We start from the raw sequence: 17,303 nt of genomic DNA, 5'->3' as shown, positions 1-17,303 counted from the left end.
CAAGTGCTGTGTTTCAGGGAGACGACGGAGCTTGCACTTCAATCACAACATCCCATTTAGATGATGCAGATGTAAATAAATCGGAGAAATAAATCGATGAAATGTGATCATATTTAGATTTTCCTTGATTCTTTTAGACAATGCATCATTTGTGGTTATCTCTTTATATGTACCTTTGCGTTCGACCCCAAGTGTGTGTTATGTTTCCAATATTGAAAACCATACTAATGCAAGTACTGTGTTTCAGGGAGATGCTGATGCCTCCTCTCCAATTACAACCATTCATGGCAGTCCATGCAGAGCCAGAGGTATGGATACTCACAGTTCCATCGAAATAGATCATCACAGGTCGAATACTTGTCGTTTGATTGTTGCACACAATGTTTAAATCGTGTTTGGCTATTGAGATGTTCCTGTGTGTTCGTCCTCACGTGTGTTTTATGCTAACAATATTTTGATACATAGTAATGAAAGTACTATGTTTCAGGGAGACGATGGAGCCTCATTCCGTGCTGTCTATGCGGATACAGAAAATATAGTTGTTGCAGCGCAAGAGGAAGGGAGGACATGCGGAAACGAATCGGAGCTACAGCGTGCAGATGTTGAAGGTCGAGTCAAAAAAGGTGCAAAGAAAAAAACCCAAAAAAAGGTTAGTTACAAACAGTTCATAACTTTACAAAAATGTTTGTGCTGGGGACTATTGTATGTTTTTTTCCAGTCAATTGGACTACACTTTATCTTTTGTTTAAACTGAACATCCCTTTTCAAATCTCTCCTCTAGTTACCCGTGGGTGTCAGAACTATACATACACAGACAGTGAAGCGAATGAGAGATGTTGCTTGCCAGACCATGTACACTATGGAGGAACTATTAATTGAGGCGAGGCGTGTTCAGGCTCGAGATGCTCATGTCCAATGGCCAGAACATGAATTAACTGTGTTGGGAGAATACAGCAAAGTTGCATTGGACCATTGCTACAGTGCGACCTCACCACCACAAGAAGAAGATATTGAATGTATTGAAGATAGCTCTGCAGTAGTTGCAGATCAATTCACACAATCTACACCCGCCAAAAAATTGCCAGCCAAAAACATGTCGACATTGTTGTGTTCTCCCATCAATGTTGAAGTAGCAGATGTCGTAATGACAGAGAATGAACCAGCCGCAGCATCCATAGACACATCAGAACTTGATAGCAGCGATATTACTTTCCAATGTGTTGAAATCTCTGCAACGTCACAGGCCGAAACAACGTTGACGCAGGATGACAGTCTAATGAAAGAGAGCAAATACATTGTATTCGACAGTTGTTTGATGGAAATTATAAGTATGCTGAAATGTGGGCATTCAGTTAGAGGGAAAGTATGTGGGAAGCCATTGATTAATGTAACTCGTCAAATAAAAGGCAGTAACGTCAAAGTAAATGCCGCCTGTCGATTAAATCATAGATTCTCATGGTCTGCACAAACGATGCTGGGGAAAATGCCAGCAGGCAATCTACTGTGTGCAGCTGCATCACTTTTTAGTGGCTCCAGTTTTAGAAAGTTAGAGGCTTTCTTTCAGTTTGTGGGACTCCATTTCATTTCTAAATCGCTGTACTTCATATACCAAGGTGATTATCTGTTTCCGGCCATTAGTGATGCTTGGAAAATTGAACAATTGTCTCTAGCAAGTACATTTGAAGGGAAACTTTTCAGGCTAGCCGGCGATGGACAGTGCGACAGCCCTGGATTTTCTGCCAAGTACTGCACCTAACACTTTCAGGACATGGATAGTAAGAAGATTGTGAGTTTGGTGGTCGTGCAGGTAACACAATGTACACCCTCAGTGGCCATGGAGAAACTAGGATTTATAAAATCAGTGGAATATCTACAATCAAGGGGAATGCACATCGACCTCATAGCCACGGACAGACACGTTTCAATTGCCAAGGCAATGAGAGAGCAGTTCCCGCTTATTAATCATCAATTTGACGTATGGCATCTTGCTAAATCAATCAGTAAGAAAATCTCGGCTGCAGGAAAAAAAAAGGTTTTGACAGTATTTTGCAGTGGTCACATTCTATCACCAACCATCTTTGGTGGAGCTCAAAAACTTGTGAGGGGTCAGTGGAAATACTACTTGAAAAATGTCGGTCACTAATGCACCACTGTACCAACGTTCACCGCTGGTCAGAAAACCTACATTTCAACCAATGTGAACATGACCCTTTGTCCCCAGAAGAGGCAAGGAAGAAGAAGTGGTTGATTACATCTTCACCGACACACAAAGCCATTGAGAAGATTTTTCGACAAGATTTTTCGACAAAACTCTATCAAGAGATTTGAGAGGACTGACAGAATTCTGTCACACAGGAGATTTGGAGGTGTTCCACAATATGTGCCTAAAGTACAGGCCAAAGCGCTTGCATTTTAGCTTTCGGGGCATGAAACATCGCACTCTACTAGCGGTCTTGGCCCATAACAGCAATGTCGGACGTGAACAATCTAGGACTAGGGGTAAAGTAAGGATGCCTCGCTACACTAAGGTGTTTTCAAAACAAAGTAATCAATGGGTGATCAAACCAGTCTATGATGAAATGCAGTTCGACTTTGTGAAAGGCCTTATTGTTGCTGTGTTAGAGAAGCACAGATATGGAATTTTGGACGTTTCTGTGCAGAGCAGTGATCCATTGCCACTGAACATTGCAACTGTGCTATGTCGACCAAAAGCACAGCTGGTTGTGAAGTACAAATCCCGGTTTAAATAATTGCATTACGATTATCGTTTTGTAAATAAATGTTATTGTACAGTGTACCTGGAACCCTAACCCCTACCTTCACCATCATGGGTGGCGAACAAGCTGGGTGTCATCTTTGAATTCTCTCTATTCACCTCATATATGTGTATGTATATATTTTTCTCATGTCTCATCTCATGTAAATGTATATGCTGCGCACTGTTGCGCACTGTTAATGGAGGGGAGGCTTGCGTATTACAAATAATAAAACAAACAAACAAACAATAAATCTCACTTTTAACTCAACTCCTGTGGTACTTTATACTTTCCCTGACCTTCCGCCAAAAATTAAATGTCTCCATTTGGGCTGCAAAATTGGGGGCCTTAGAATGCGCCAAGCGGGCCGTGGCATTTGGGAGAGAAGCCAGTTCGCATTTGCACATTGTGGCGCACTACATAGAGGGATTCTAAACTTCAAGTTCTCACAGATGCCTTTACTACGGGATGTTGCAAATAAAGAATGCGAAGGACAGCGGCTTTGATTTTCAGCTCGCGCCCAGAAGAGGCCCACAAGTCTCACTGGAAGTATAAGGGTCTATTGTTTTTTGACCTTGAGACAGGGACCATGCCGAAGGAACTTCATTTGAAGGGGGTGCGCAATAACGTAAGAGACGATAAGGCAGAAAATTCAGATAATAGACCGAGTTTCATTTTAGTTCAGTATACGAAAAATCGTTGTCAAGAGCACGGTCCGATTTACAGACTGCATTACGCAGAGACACAATGGAAATTTCAAATATAATGTGAGTAAATCTTTAGACGCTTTTATACTGGAATAAAAAATTAATGAATGTATGCATGAATAAATGAATGAATGAAGAGTTAGGAAAAGCAAGGAAAACGTGTTCGTAGTGGGCACATGGGCATGCAGGTCCACTGGTCTCACCGATCTCGGTCCTTGGCCCAGCCACTTTTCCCTGCACTGCCTACCTGCACTACGGGACTGTCTCTGTATCCTTCAGCCCCTTCTCCCGGCATTTACCTTGCACTTGCCACCAGCTGGCCCTATTATTTATCTTGTATTCTTCTAACCATGTACAGCACTTTTACCCCCCTCTCCCCTTCCCCATGCGCGATCTGAAAGACACCTGGCCTAGTAGGATCGTTGTCTGTCTGCCCTTGTTCCCCCCCTGCCTTGTCGCACCTTGAAACACTTGTGTATAGGCGCATTACAAATGCCATATCATATATCGTATCATTCCACACGCATGTAGACTGTCGTTTCTCATTGTGTGTTGGCCTCGATTTATTTCGCTACTTTTCGCATTGATTTTAGAGCCGAACATACTCCATTGAACTATCCTTGCAAGCAAATAGTTTCTGATCGGCCGTAATAAATAAAATATTTTTTTTGTTTTCATAACAGGTATTTGATCCCGTTCTGCTACTGTCATCGGTTTGAGACACCGGCAGACGGATTCTTCAATAGACACCTGCAGCTTCGTGTGAACAACTGGAGCACGTTAACCATATCATGGGACGATCGCCAAGGGCCCATATGCTCTTACGCTGTACTAGTGGCAAGAAGCAACATATCAACCTTTATGATGGACTAGTGCCTAGTTGATGGAACAGCCTTGCGGTTCAACGTGCTTCCAAAGTGCTTCTTTTAACGAAAAGCAACACCCTGTGTACCATAAAGGAACAGCGTGTGACTCAATATAAACTTATCCGGATTTGCGGATACAGATAAAAGAAAATAAATGGCTTTCGGAGCTCATATGGCAATTGCTGAATATTCTCTAAACATTTAATGTCAAATAAATGTACTTTACCAAATGTACCGTGTTGTTGTTTGATTTTAAAGTACAGTTTCATATTCCGAATTGTGGCGCGCTGTGTTGTGAGATGGTCTGTGTTGGTTTCCGGGTTCTGTGTGGAGTCGTGTAGAAGATGACTGGACGCGTTTGCCTACGCAGCACAGTAACGTCACGGAGAGAGGCGGGGAATATGAATGTTTTGATAATGTCAGGCTCAGGGGCGGGGGATTTGATTTAGTGCCGCAGAAGCAGGTCAGCCAGGGCGATGCGGCAAGTGATAGGATTATCACAAAATGGCAGCTCCCTGGTGCCTGTTTTTGCATGCGTTTAATGGACGAAAACTCAGGTAATGTCCATAGGAAAGTTTTCTAAAATCGAGCCACTTAGGCTTAAAAAACATGGCCGACCCGTAGGCACAATAAAAATGTTTACTGGACCATGCCTTTAAGTGCTGGAGAGCCCAGAGGCAGTGCAAGGGCAACTGGACATGCAGGAGCCTGGGCCCGAGATCAGAGGGTGACCAGGTGACCAGTGCGCAGAGCAGTCAGGTGCATTAGCAGGGGAGAGGGAGAGAAAGCAGAAGTGAAAAGGAAGGACTTGAGTTACTTCAGGAACCGGAGGTGGTTCTGCTCAAGGAAAGCTGCAGCTTTTGCATGCTTTTGATGCCTTTGTGTGTGTGTATGGCTCAGGAAGTGGGTGGAACTGTCTGGTCCCACTTCACATCTGGGTTGCCAATGAGTCTAGATGAGTGCATGAAGGAAACCAATAGTTGTCCCTGATTGGACAACTACTGTCTGTTTTGAATTGTGCAGATCCTTACCATTGGTGGGCTTGGATTTGTTTCCAGGCTGGATTTTGGATAAGAAGAGGACACTCCTGCAGCCATTTGTTCAGGTCAGCGTTTTAGTCAAGAATCCCTTGTAGAAGAACAGCTACTGAAGATCCGAAAAAGACTCCTGAAGAGGCCCATCATCCCTTCCTGCGTCTGGCCCGGTAAAGCCTTTTTGGACTACCTGATCTGTGAAGGCCCTGTGCGGTGCTTCAATCCCTGGACGGGTGGGACTTACCTGTCTAGAGGTGCTCTCAAGGATCCCACCGCCCTGAGCCCTCAGAAGTGTCCTTGGACCACTATTAGGGAGAATTCTCAAAAATTTGCTAATTCCCTTCTACCTTAGAGACCCCCAGCTCTTTTGCTGGACTTTAGGACGTTTTATTTCTAACCTGGAGAGCCCTTCTTTTCTCCCCCTCTAATGTAATTTTATTGTGATTTGGACTCTTGTGTTTCATTTGACTTTGGAGTCTGACAAACTTCATAGGCATCATCTTTACATTGTGACACACAGCACCTTCAGTGCAGTGGCACAGGGAAGTCTCCCAGGACTCACTTTGACCTCCCTCACTTCACACCTACTACCCTGTACCATCACCAGGCTGGATGGCTGATGAAGCAAACCAGGGCCACATTTAAATTTCTTCTCCTGATTAACAAATCTATCCATGGTAAGGCACCATTGTATCTATCCTCCTTTGTCCAACTCTACAAGCCTTCTCGTAATCTCTGCATTGTCTCCTCAACAACCCCTGCACCCCACCCTCCCTTTGCTTCTTCTTGCTTCCGCTCTTTCTCTCTTCTTGCACCACTTGCATGGAATTCTCTTCCTCCAGACATTAGAGAAACAGTCCACACGATTTGTTCAAAACCAAACTAAAAGCCTACCTACTCGCCTCTAAATTACCCTCTTAACCTACCTTTCACCTGCCTTCTAGCTAACATTTGTCCCTTGCCGCTGTCCTTGCCTTTCTCCGCCTCCACTCTAGCACTTCATCCCTCATGGTTACATCCCTGAGATGGCTGGCCTTACCGCCTACCTGCACTTAAAAATGTCTAATGTACATTGCCCTTAATCTATGTAAGTCCGCCCATGTCTTGTCCCCGGTGACTGCTCATGTCACTCAAACTCGCTCCACTGTAAGAAGCTCACTGCTTCCTGTCAAATCTGATTTCTTATCTAGCATACGTTCTTTTTTGTTCCTTCCTGTACATAAATATATAAGATCAATAAATAAATATTCCTACAACTCCAGCTACAAAATCCAATGTAGAGACATCTTGTGTGGCCATTCAGCATCCGCCTGAAGTTGCATCTTCCCAACTCTGACTAGTTCTTCAACTTTGCCCAAAATTGTACCTGAATTTCCTCTCAATGAAGAGATTAGCTTAGCAGTTTTCTTTCCATACCCAAACACTGAGGGCAGAGGACACTCTTCACATTTTGGATGTGAGATGGGCAATCATTTCTAATATGAAAGGACTATAGATTGCAGGTCATATGACCATTGTTTTGTAATCATAGAGATCATTCTTTTGGCAGAAAGCTGCAACATCTACTATCGTTATTTGGATTGCATGATGTATACTAGAGTGTTGTTCACTCGGGTAGTATTGTCCCTCCTGAAAGCATGCTGAAAGCATGCTAAAAGCATGCTGAAAGGGCTAAGCTGCCTTCACTGGCTTTTACAAGACAATTTCTCTAAGAGGACATTTCGAGGGCAGTAGCCTTGGCTACACTCCATGGTTTTTGCAAACATTATTGTATGGCTGTCAGTAGAAGAGCTGCTGGACGTTTTGGACAAACGGTCTTACAGAATATCTTTGGTTACAATGTTATCCGTTGTCCATAAGATCACACAGTTAACCCTTTATGCCCAGGTTACAGTGCTGTCTGTTCTCCTAATTGTATGGTAACAATGCAATAGGAGTTAGGGATACGAAAATGTTACCATAGTGACTGCTGTACTCCAAGTTCATGGACCTTTTTGTTCCATATGGCCCATCCTCAAACCCCTAATAACTGCCTATATGTTGAGTGTGCTTGTAAGAATGGACTGATGGTTGGGTTTGGGTGTATGCACGAGGAAGGAGCTGCTAAAGTGTGTGGCACGACCCCAAGGCACTAAATAATTTAATTATAATGTTGTTTTCATCATACCTGTCCCATCCCCTTCGTGGGGACGATCTCTCATAAATATGGAGGAAAAGGAACTATTCACGAAAGGGTACAGTATTCACTCTCTTCTGAGCAACTTTCTTAACTATTGTTTCAGTACATTGAATATGGAAGTCTGTCCTTCGTTATAGCTTTCCATTCCCAAATATCAGTACTCTGTGCTGAAACAGAGGTTTTTCACTCATTGAGCCAACTACCTTGAACTGTCAGCTTGAAGGGGATGAATGCATTCTTTACTTTTGGCCCATGCCTTATTTCATCATTATCCAGGAAGGATTATTAGTAGGTGTACTGGTGCTTAATATAGGCACCCCTGCAGTGCGTGTGCTATGCACATTTATACATACATATGAGGCTAGATGACAACCCTTCTTCCTTGTCAGACTGTGAAACTATCTTCTTTTTGGTAGGACTGATCGGCTTTGTCCTTTTTCAAGTGTGACTGTGAGTACTTGGGAACCTCTTTTTTCCAACAGTACCTCTACGTCCAGCTCTCTTTGTATGCCTCTTCTCTCTTGTTGGTGTGAGAGCATTCCTGCTTGCCTTCACCTACTGGGATGTAAATGATTCATGCTGCATATTTCTTGTGTGGGTGTATACATATGTTCATGGTGGACTGTGTGAGTAGAGTGAACATGAGACTCCATGGCACTGGAACAGTATGTTTCCTGTCTTCTGCTTTGATTTGACAATAGAAGGTATTCTGTGAGTTGTAGTCTTGGGTAACAGTGAAAGAGCGAAAGCAAATGCACTACACACACCATGATAGAGTAACTTATTAAAAGAGAGCTGTGGTCATTAATTAAAATATGATGTCCAATTGACTTGGGGATAATGTCACCCTAAATGTGAGCATTCCTGGCTGTTTCTAGTAAGCCTTGCATGCTTAATTTCAAATAGTGTGGTGTGAATGGTTAAACAACTGTGAGTATTGAAAGCTCACTCTTCCCCCAGAGGGACTTTTATCACAAATGGAACACTAGTGGGGATCCGAATGGTCAAGGCTTTTCACCTGTTCCAGTGTTTGTAAAATGTTCTGCTCTTATTTTGCATTTTGAGAACTGCTTGCTCTGTTGTGGGACTACGAGTACTCACCTCCACCCAGATGGTATGGTGAGTCCTCGTGAACTTCCTCTCTTTTTCATGGGATTGCTGGTTCTGTGGGTGTTGCACTTTTTCTCTGCTTTGGGATATGGTACTCAACGCACTCCTGCTTTTCCATCTCTGGCAGTTCACCTCTGGGGGACGGAGGAGGTGGCGGCATGGCTTGAGCGCCTCAGTCTCTGTGAGTACAAAGATATCTTCATCCGAAACGACATTCGGGGCTCTGAGCTCCTTCACCTCGAACGGAGGGACCTTAAGGTACTTTGCAATTGCTTTTAATAGTAATTAGTTTAGTCTCTGCTTGTCTTGCTGCAGAGGACACACAATGTGGGCTCCTGTTACAGAAACGAGAGGGGTATGGTTTTCACTTATTTCTTCACCTTACCCTCCATCCTCTGAATGATCACCATGGCAGCACTTGTGTTTAAGAAGACTGCCACCTGTGGCTCCCCTTCATCCTGAACAGATAGACCAGATAATGGTGATAATTTAAAGAAATAGATATGTTTGCACCTAGTCCATGCACATGTTTTAATGTGTTTTTAGAACCTGCCTCTGATTGGTTTAGATACATGTAACAGTTCTCCTTTTGTTCCGAAAGGAGTGCAGATTGAAATCCCCAACATTCGTCTTGGTTTATTAAATGGAGCCAGGCTGGGCACACTTAAAGAGAAGCTGCCATTCCAGGTCATCGGGGTTTAGAGGGAAAGAGATAAGTGTCAACCTTCCTGCTTGCTCTGGCAAATCCTTCCCAATGTCAGTCATGAGGTGTCATTTGAAGAACCGTGGACGTCATATCATGTTCTCATTGGCAAGCTATGTGCCTGGCTGTTTGTGTATTTCCTTGCTTGCCACATACATACATACCTCTGTAATTTGTCTGGGTTCTTTGGTTGTGGCATTATGAAGTTTGGACTTAGTTGGGTTTGCCTGCACTTCCCATGTTTAGGTGCCACACGTCCATTGCTTTGTGATGTTCTGCTTTTGTTTGTTAATGATTCTTTGTGTCTGTTTATATCTTTTATGTGTTTTTTTTTAGTTTTCTCTGTTTGGTGTTTGGGCATGTCTTTATAGTCTCCAACTGCTTTGCTTTGTTGCTTTTTATTGCACATGTGTTAATGGTGATATTCTTTGCTGCTTGATCCAATTCCTCTGTCGGATGTGCACAGTCAGTTGTGGGTGTTTTGGTGACTGCATTTTTGTTGTTTGGTTAGAGATTGAATGTGTCCACATAAGTCTTCACTGGTGAACTACATGTTTTAATGCTGTTCAGTGATTGGGCAAATGGACTGTTTGGAGAATGCATTAATTGCAAATGTTTTTTCAGATGCTCATTTAATAGAAAATTAGGATCCAACTCTATTGGGTGTGTTTGCTTCATGTTTGTTACTGACATTTAAATATGTGTCCCTTTTTCTACTACTGATTGATTTTTAATATTTCTTTTCAGGACTTGGGGGTGACCAAAGTGGGTCACATGAAGAGAATCTTACACGGAGTGAGGGACTTGAACCGGAATCCTCCTGTCAGCGAGGCTTAGCCTCTGTTTTTACCTCTTGCATTGTTGGTTCGTCCCCCTGAACTTGGTGTTAATGCCAGTACAGCATTCTCCTGTGCGTGCTCACCATTGTTTTACCATCACTTGGGTTGCCTCTACGTTCCACCCTTAACCTTAACCAGTCGTCAGAATTCATACATTGGTGTATTTGTGCCATCGCTGCAACTGATCATGGCTACCTGTTACAGGAACTGGGGCATCAGACAGCCAAATATCCTGAGTCAATGATCTGCCTCTCTTGGTCACTGTAGCAGACATTTGTCCTTCAGGATTTCGGGCTTAGTAGGGAGTATATAATTGGCCACTACTAATTACATTGTCTCTGTATGGGTTAATGGACCACGCAGCAATCCAGCCACACTCCATTTGCCATCAAAGGCACATTTTCTCTTTGATTCTCCTTTTGTTCTAAGTTATTCTCAGGCTGATTAACTCCTCAATATCATCTGAAGGCTGAAATGCATAAAAAAGGTGCTGAATGTTTTGCAGCAAACGTAACGTAAAAGATTTTCTGCAAATTCAATTGTTTCATATCAAGGCAGATACTTTGTACACCATGCACAAAATATGTTGATCTTTATACTCCTCATCTGGGTCAAAGAAAAAGAGCAATCGAAAGAATATGAAGGTACAAGATGTAATTCAGTGGTGGAAACAGAAAAAACAGCCAACCAAGGCGCAATGGTCCAAAGAACAGTCAGTCATTTCAATTGGATGGAATTGCATTGAACTGTGAAACCTGGACTGTGCTTGGGTAAGAGTCCTCTGTCTAGACTATGATGGGCAGACAGTGATTGTATCTGCATTCATGGTCGCAGATTTACTTTTCTGACATAAATGGGTAGAATTGTCCGAGTTCAGATGATATCGGTAAATGAAGGTACCTTTCGTCTATCTACTATGTAATGAGTAGCACCTCTTCCCCATTTTCTTTCTGAAACATCTACCCCTCTAGTGATCCATGTCTGTGTCTTATCTGACTTGTCCCATGTGTTGTGAAGTCTATGCGTTGGGGGCGGTTGCTTTTGTTTTTGCTGGTATCTGTTCAATTGTTTGGGTTGTGCTGTTGATATATTATTTAGTCAGACTGTCAAATAGTTTGACAGTCTGCCTGAACTATCAGAGTCTTTAAAGGACTAGGTGGTAGAAAATATTGAGGTGGCATAAACAATCTGTGCTGCCCTTCTGGACCCCACCCCACCTTTAACCTCTTTAACTTAGGAAAGAATTTGGTTCGATGTCATATTTTCACTTTTTGTAGGTCGCCTAACAAAAAGACCTTTTTTTTCAGCCGATTTTAGGCGGCTCACAAAAAGCAAAAAGATGACATTGTTTTGCCCCCCACCCTCTCTGCCAGGATTTGTACCAAATTGGGGTGTTTTATCCCCCCGGAACCGCCTCTCTCAGCTGCTGCTGCCTCCCTCCGCACACAACACTCACACAAACCGAAACACACATATATACGCATCACACATGCACGCACACAAACACCTATTCTCCCCTGACGGCGCTTCTGGGTCCTGGCGTGCCGGTCAGCCCCTGCGTGCTCTCGTGTGCGGCATGAGTATGACCGTTTGATTTAGAAAGACCGCTCTGTGAGGTCACAGAGCTGTCTCCGCTCTGTGCGGTCACAGAGCGGTCTTTCAAAATCTGTCTTTTTTCTATTCGACAAATACAAAAATACTTTTTGACTTAATACCAATAATTCCTGTTCAAAGCATAGCAACATCTTGCCAGGCAGGCGGCTTTAGGCACCCCTGCTTCTGTGTCCATGAGTTTTTATGTCAGAGGAAACCCCCCCAGAAATGTTTGAGTATTTCTGTGTGATGTTCTTTAGAAAGAATATCCTGTTATGAGCAGCATTAAAATGTAATAATCTGGGATACTTTTTGAGGAAGGAGCATTGCCTCTTAATTTGTTTGCTCTGGCAGTGAATGACGCACCTGGTACTTCTTTGAAAATGTGGGTGGAGGAGCATAATTTAACCAAGTGTGGTTGACAGGTTCTGTTTCAAATGTGAATGGGTGTTTACATAACCTAGTGAGTATGCAGCTGATTAAACCTTATCTTGGTTTGGACTTATATGTTCCTTTACAGGCCAGCTCCAGTATCACCATTGACTGGGGCGCTCACTCATTAAGGTAGGACCCTGCATTTACTTTTCCGAAATTCACCAGAGTGTTAGTTCTGGGATTACCTTCTATCCCTGCAGATGGTCATAATTTCATTTCGTTTCACCATGTTAGTCGCAGAGCATTTATTGTCGATTCAGTTGGCAACTAGCTCATAGGTTGACTTGAGCCAAGCTCATTATCGTAGAGTCTCATGCTAATGAGTTTACTATGCATGTAGCAACCAACAGTTGTCTGTTTCAGTATGAAGCAGTGCATTTCAGCCATTTTGAAACCATCCTCAGGAAGGTCTTTAAGAGGTGTTGTCGAAAAACAAGGAGTTGTGGTCGAGCTCTTATCGACACTCTGCACAAAGCAGTATGTAGCACAACAGGTAGAGCAAATAATCTGCTGCACAACAGGTAGAGCACAGCACATTTGTACTGTTTTGTGAGTCTCTCCTAAGCACACGCACTGTGGTTAGCGTGTACCTTTGTACTGCTCTGACGGTGCAAATCGGTGCACACGATTATAGTCTTTAGTGTGCACGTCTACAACTTTCTTATGGGACTCCATTATGTTGCATACCTTGTGCAGAATTAAGCATTAGTTGATCCATTTCTGTGTGTATATGCACCGCTCTATTAGTAGGCTCCTACGTACATCACCTCAAGTGTGTAATGTGTGTGTTGCTCTCATTGTACTCCTGGATACATGTATTCTGCATATATCTGCTGCTCTGTCAGTGTGCACATGTGCTTGTCTGTCTTTGAACCCATGCAAATTCCATGTGGCAGTGCACTCCGCCACAGAACGTGCTTTTTGTACCGTGGCTTGTTGGACCATTTAATGTGAACAACAAAGAATTTGGGAGCATTCAGTGTCAGTGAAGGTCAAGGGAACCACATTGCCATCTCAGCCTTCTGTTATTTTGTACCATGCACAAGCAAGACATTGTGCTTTTCGGAACAGTGCATTGGGCAGCCTTACAAAAGAAAGAACGGAAGAAAGAAATGGAACGGAACAAGGGACAAAAGAGGGCTTGGTCAGTATTACACATTTCTTTCACTTTCCAAGATTGTGGCAAAATATATGAACCACGGAGCAAGAGAGAGAGCACTACACATATGCTTTCCCCATGCAGGTGTACCACAGCCCTGTACCTGCAGGTCAGTTGCACAATCGAAAAAACAGATGCCAGCTGTTCTCCATTAAGGTACCCAAATGGAACAGCCTGAGACCAACCATAGCTCCATAGCAACCGTAGCTCCCACCATTCGTGCTACCAGTGTCCAAGTAGCTTGTAGGCATGTGCCAATGATGCACATCTACAAAGTGCCAGTGTGCAGCAGGGTCCCGTCCAAACTTTGCTTTCTCCAATGCAGCTTATGCAGCTTCCACTCGCTTCTCGCAACTGGGAACCAAACATACTGTCATACAGAAAACATCAGTTAAGGCATGAAAGTGGAAAACAGGAAACATAATATGGGCAAATTAGGGTAACAACCTAGGTAGGTTTCTGATGAGTTGGGATTTGATTTTGCTACTCGAGTTGTTGTACAACTAATGTTTCATTTCAGGTACCTGCAGCTTGACATGTTCCTTTTATTTCTGGACTCAGCATGTGGATTTATGCGCGTGTGAATGGCCCACTCGCGTTTTCTTCACATTTGTCTTGTTCCTAAAAAATATTTAAATATTTTTTTGCTATTATTTATGCCTGATTGAGAAAAATGAACAACTGTGTTTACACTCAAGTTTGTGTATTGTAGGCAATGTTTTTACTGTAAAAAGAAAAAAAAGAAACGAAAGAAACATGTGTCTTGTGTTTTTTCCTAATGAGATAAACTTAAAATCTCATGCTATTTCATAAAGGAGCACTTAATGATTATACTTTTCAACACACCTAGGTGAACCCTGAAACTTAACATCCATCAAATGTTACAAATTGCACATTGTTCTGTTTTTGGCAGTTATTTCTTGAACCTACGAAATGATCCCGTTTTGGCCATGCCGCTCTTTCTGTGAATTCAAATGGCCAAACTATTCCACATTTGTAATGGATTCCTTACTACAACAGATTCTTCATTTATGATATTCTCTCTCCATCACAACTGATCTTCAGAAACTTTTTCCACCACTGGAGGATGGCGTGCAGGTCTCTGTCTGGTCCATCAAAGATCTGATGTGCCTCACTCCATTGAGGACATGCCATCGGGGCTAGTACATATGTATATATACATTTCGAAGGGATTGTGTCCTCCGACGTATTCCTTATCTTTGATAATACGTTTCCAGCTTGCTGGCCTCGTAATTTTTTTCTGTAGAGGGCGCTGCGCGTCAACGTCCGCCGAGTCGATGTCCCTCGACATCCACCGTATCGGTGCCGACGTCACCATGCCCATAAATAGCCACGCGCTGCGTCTGTTGCCCAGTTCCGTTTTTCCGCGCTTCGTGGGGCCTCGGAATGTCTTGCTCAGTTCAGTCAGGATAACTAACTATATCTACTCAAATATACCTCATCGGAACCGACGACGCCGGCTTCAAGAAATGTCGAGACTGCGGTAATAAAATGTCGATAACGGATCCACACAGGATCTGCTTGTGGTGCTTGGGATCCGAGCACCATTGTTCGGAATGTGAGGACTGCATGTCCATGACGGCGAAAGCCTTGAAGGAGCGCAAGGGGAAGCTCGAGAGAGGTAAGTCAGTCAAAACCTCCTCGAAAGTTTCGTCGGCTGAGTCGAGGCATTCGTCTCCTCGCCGTCGAAAACATTCCCATTCTAGATCTCGAAGTAGCTCCCACCATTCGTCGAGATCAAGACACTCAAAAAAGAGACGTCAAAGGTCCCCTTCCTCGTCTTCTGTGTCCCCAGAAAGGGTCTCCTGTCCCACTAAACACAGTTCTCAAGCTGATTGGGAGGAATTCAGAAAGAAAATGTTAAGCGTCTTCGAGAACGCGGCCTCGACCCCCTCGAAGACAGCTGAGGGTGATACTCCGGGTGAAAAACCCAAAAAATCAAAACGCCGCGAGTCGCAGCACCCGGCGAAACATTCCACCCGAGAGCGCCATGAGCCATCGGGTAAGAAGGCACCATCTTCGACGCCGTCGTCGAAGATTCCTTTGACGCACGGATCAGCGCCATCGACGCCATTGTCGAAGGGTTCCTCGAAGCATCGGTCGATCGACTCGACGCCATCGTCAACGCCGACGCCGATGAAAGAGAGGACCAAGGCCACTCCACAGCCAACGGTGATTCCAAGGGCCTCCGGCATGACGCCAAGACCATCGTCGATGCCCTCGAGTAGGATCCTGATCCTCTCGAGTTCTTCGAGACCCCTTCCAGTTTTTTTGACGCCGTTCTCGGCGCCTTCGAAGCCTGTTACATCGGCGTCAACGACATCAACGTTTTCTCGCCCAATAATGACGAGTTTGGCTCCTTCTGCCTTAGAGATGGGTTTTACACCATTTAAGAGGTCAGAGTACCCTGGACTATCTTCAATTTATGAAGAGGGGGAAGATTCTGACCAGGAAACATTCGGGTTACAGAGGACCACACTGCCTATTTCAGAGGATTTCACCTCTGAGGAAAGAAGGCTGAAGGACCTACAGGAGTGTCTACATGAGGCAAGTGGGCTGGACACTTCCCCAGAAGTGGAATTTGTTAAGCCAGACCCAGGGAAACATGCCGAAACACCCTATAGAACCCTGATGGCAAGAATTATTGAATTTATGGGTTGATCTACGCCTTCACCTGTTTTTCAACAGGATGACCTAACAGATATATTAGACAAAGGCCCACAGGAGGACCCGGTGGTCCCCTTCCATGCAGCCTTACAAAGGAAAATTGCATCTAATTGGGAAACTCCTGAAGTTATCCCTGCAGTCAATAAAAGATTGTCAACCAAGTATAGGGTAGCGGCTGCTGACCCTGAATACTTATCAAAACACCCGACCCCAGAGAGCCTGGTGGTTCAAGCAGCAACTTCATCTAGCAGTAGGACCGCTTACCCTACTGTCCCACAGGATAGAGATGACAAGAGGTACGACTTCTCTGCCTGTAGTATGGCGTTGAAGTCCATCAACGCCACCTGTACGCTCGCCAGGTTCAGTCACACACTATGGGAGTGTGCTTCATCAGCGGCTGACTGCATACCCGAAGGAGAGGAAAAGGAAGCCTTCCTTAACATTATTAAAGATGGCAAAGATGCCATGTGCGAATCACTTCAAACTGGCATTGATTCTGCTGACAGTATTAGCAGGGCCATGGCGGCAAGTACAACAATCCGCAGGCATGCGTGGTTGCGAAAGTCGGGCTTTGCTTCAGATGTACACGCCAGACTTTTGAATATGCCCTTTGACGGCTCTTCATTATTCGGGGAAAAGGCTGATGACAGTCTGGAAAAGTTACAGACTTCTAAAGCAGCAGCAAAATCCTTAGGAGCTGCTATCCGCCAAACTCCTTTTCGCCCCTCAGGAACCTCTGGGAGAGGAAAGTCCTTTCGCTATTATTCCACATTCGGGAAAGGCAGAGGACAGCCGGCTCAAAGAGGCCAAAGGAGATCCACCTGAGGTGGACGGGTCAAAAGTACTAAGACCACAGCAGCAGCAGGTGCCTCTTTACCCTCGGTATCTGCTTCAGCCGCCCCCAAACCACTCTGAGGCCTTCCCACACAATACACCTGTAGGGGGCAGGTTAACTCACCATCTGACGGAATGGCAGGCTATAACGTCAGATGCTTGGGCATTGGAGACAGTTGCCCAAGGTTACTGCCTACCCTTTCTACACATTCCTCAGAGTCATCCACCGGGGAACAGCTCTCTAAAAGTTCCAGATCCGCTCCTCTTGCAGGAAATTATAGACCTGCTAGAGAAAGGTGCCATAGAGCCGGTACCTGTAGCGGACAGGAACAAGGGCTGGTACTCCCCCTACTTTCTCATACCAAAGAAGGACGGAGGACAGAGAGCCATCCTGGGCTTA

General features: G+C 44.3%; 1 protein-coding gene across 2 annotated transcripts in view; it reads left to right on the top strand.

Annotated features, from left to right (window-relative positions):
* DGKD (diacylglycerol kinase delta) overlaps nucleotides 1-14,136 on the top strand; it is a 1,999,080-nt gene extending 1,984,944 nt beyond the window's left edge. The window contains exons 29-30 of one of the 2 annotated variants that reach the window (XM_069617879.1): nucleotides 8,780-8,910; nucleotides 10,103-14,136. In XM_069617879.1, coding sequence (XP_069473980.1) covers nucleotides 8,780-8,910; nucleotides 10,103-10,192 — 221 coding nt within the window. In that variant the 3' untranslated portion in view covers nucleotides 10,193-14,136. The remainder of the gene's footprint in view (nucleotides 1-8,779; nucleotides 8,911-10,102) is intronic. The other variant, XM_069617880.1, reaches the window with a different exon arrangement.
* Nucleotides 14,137-17,303: the final 3,167 nt, after the last annotated feature.

The sequence above is a fragment of the Ambystoma mexicanum genome, chromosome 10, assembly GCF_040938575.1.
Source record: "Ambystoma mexicanum isolate Mex_15411 chromosome 10, UKY_AmexF1_1, whole genome shotgun sequence".
Lineage (NCBI taxonomy): Eukaryota > Metazoa > Chordata > Amphibia > Caudata > Ambystomatidae > Ambystoma > Ambystoma mexicanum.
Note: the sequence above shows the minus strand (reverse complement) of the source record. Positions and strands in the feature narration are given on the sequence as shown.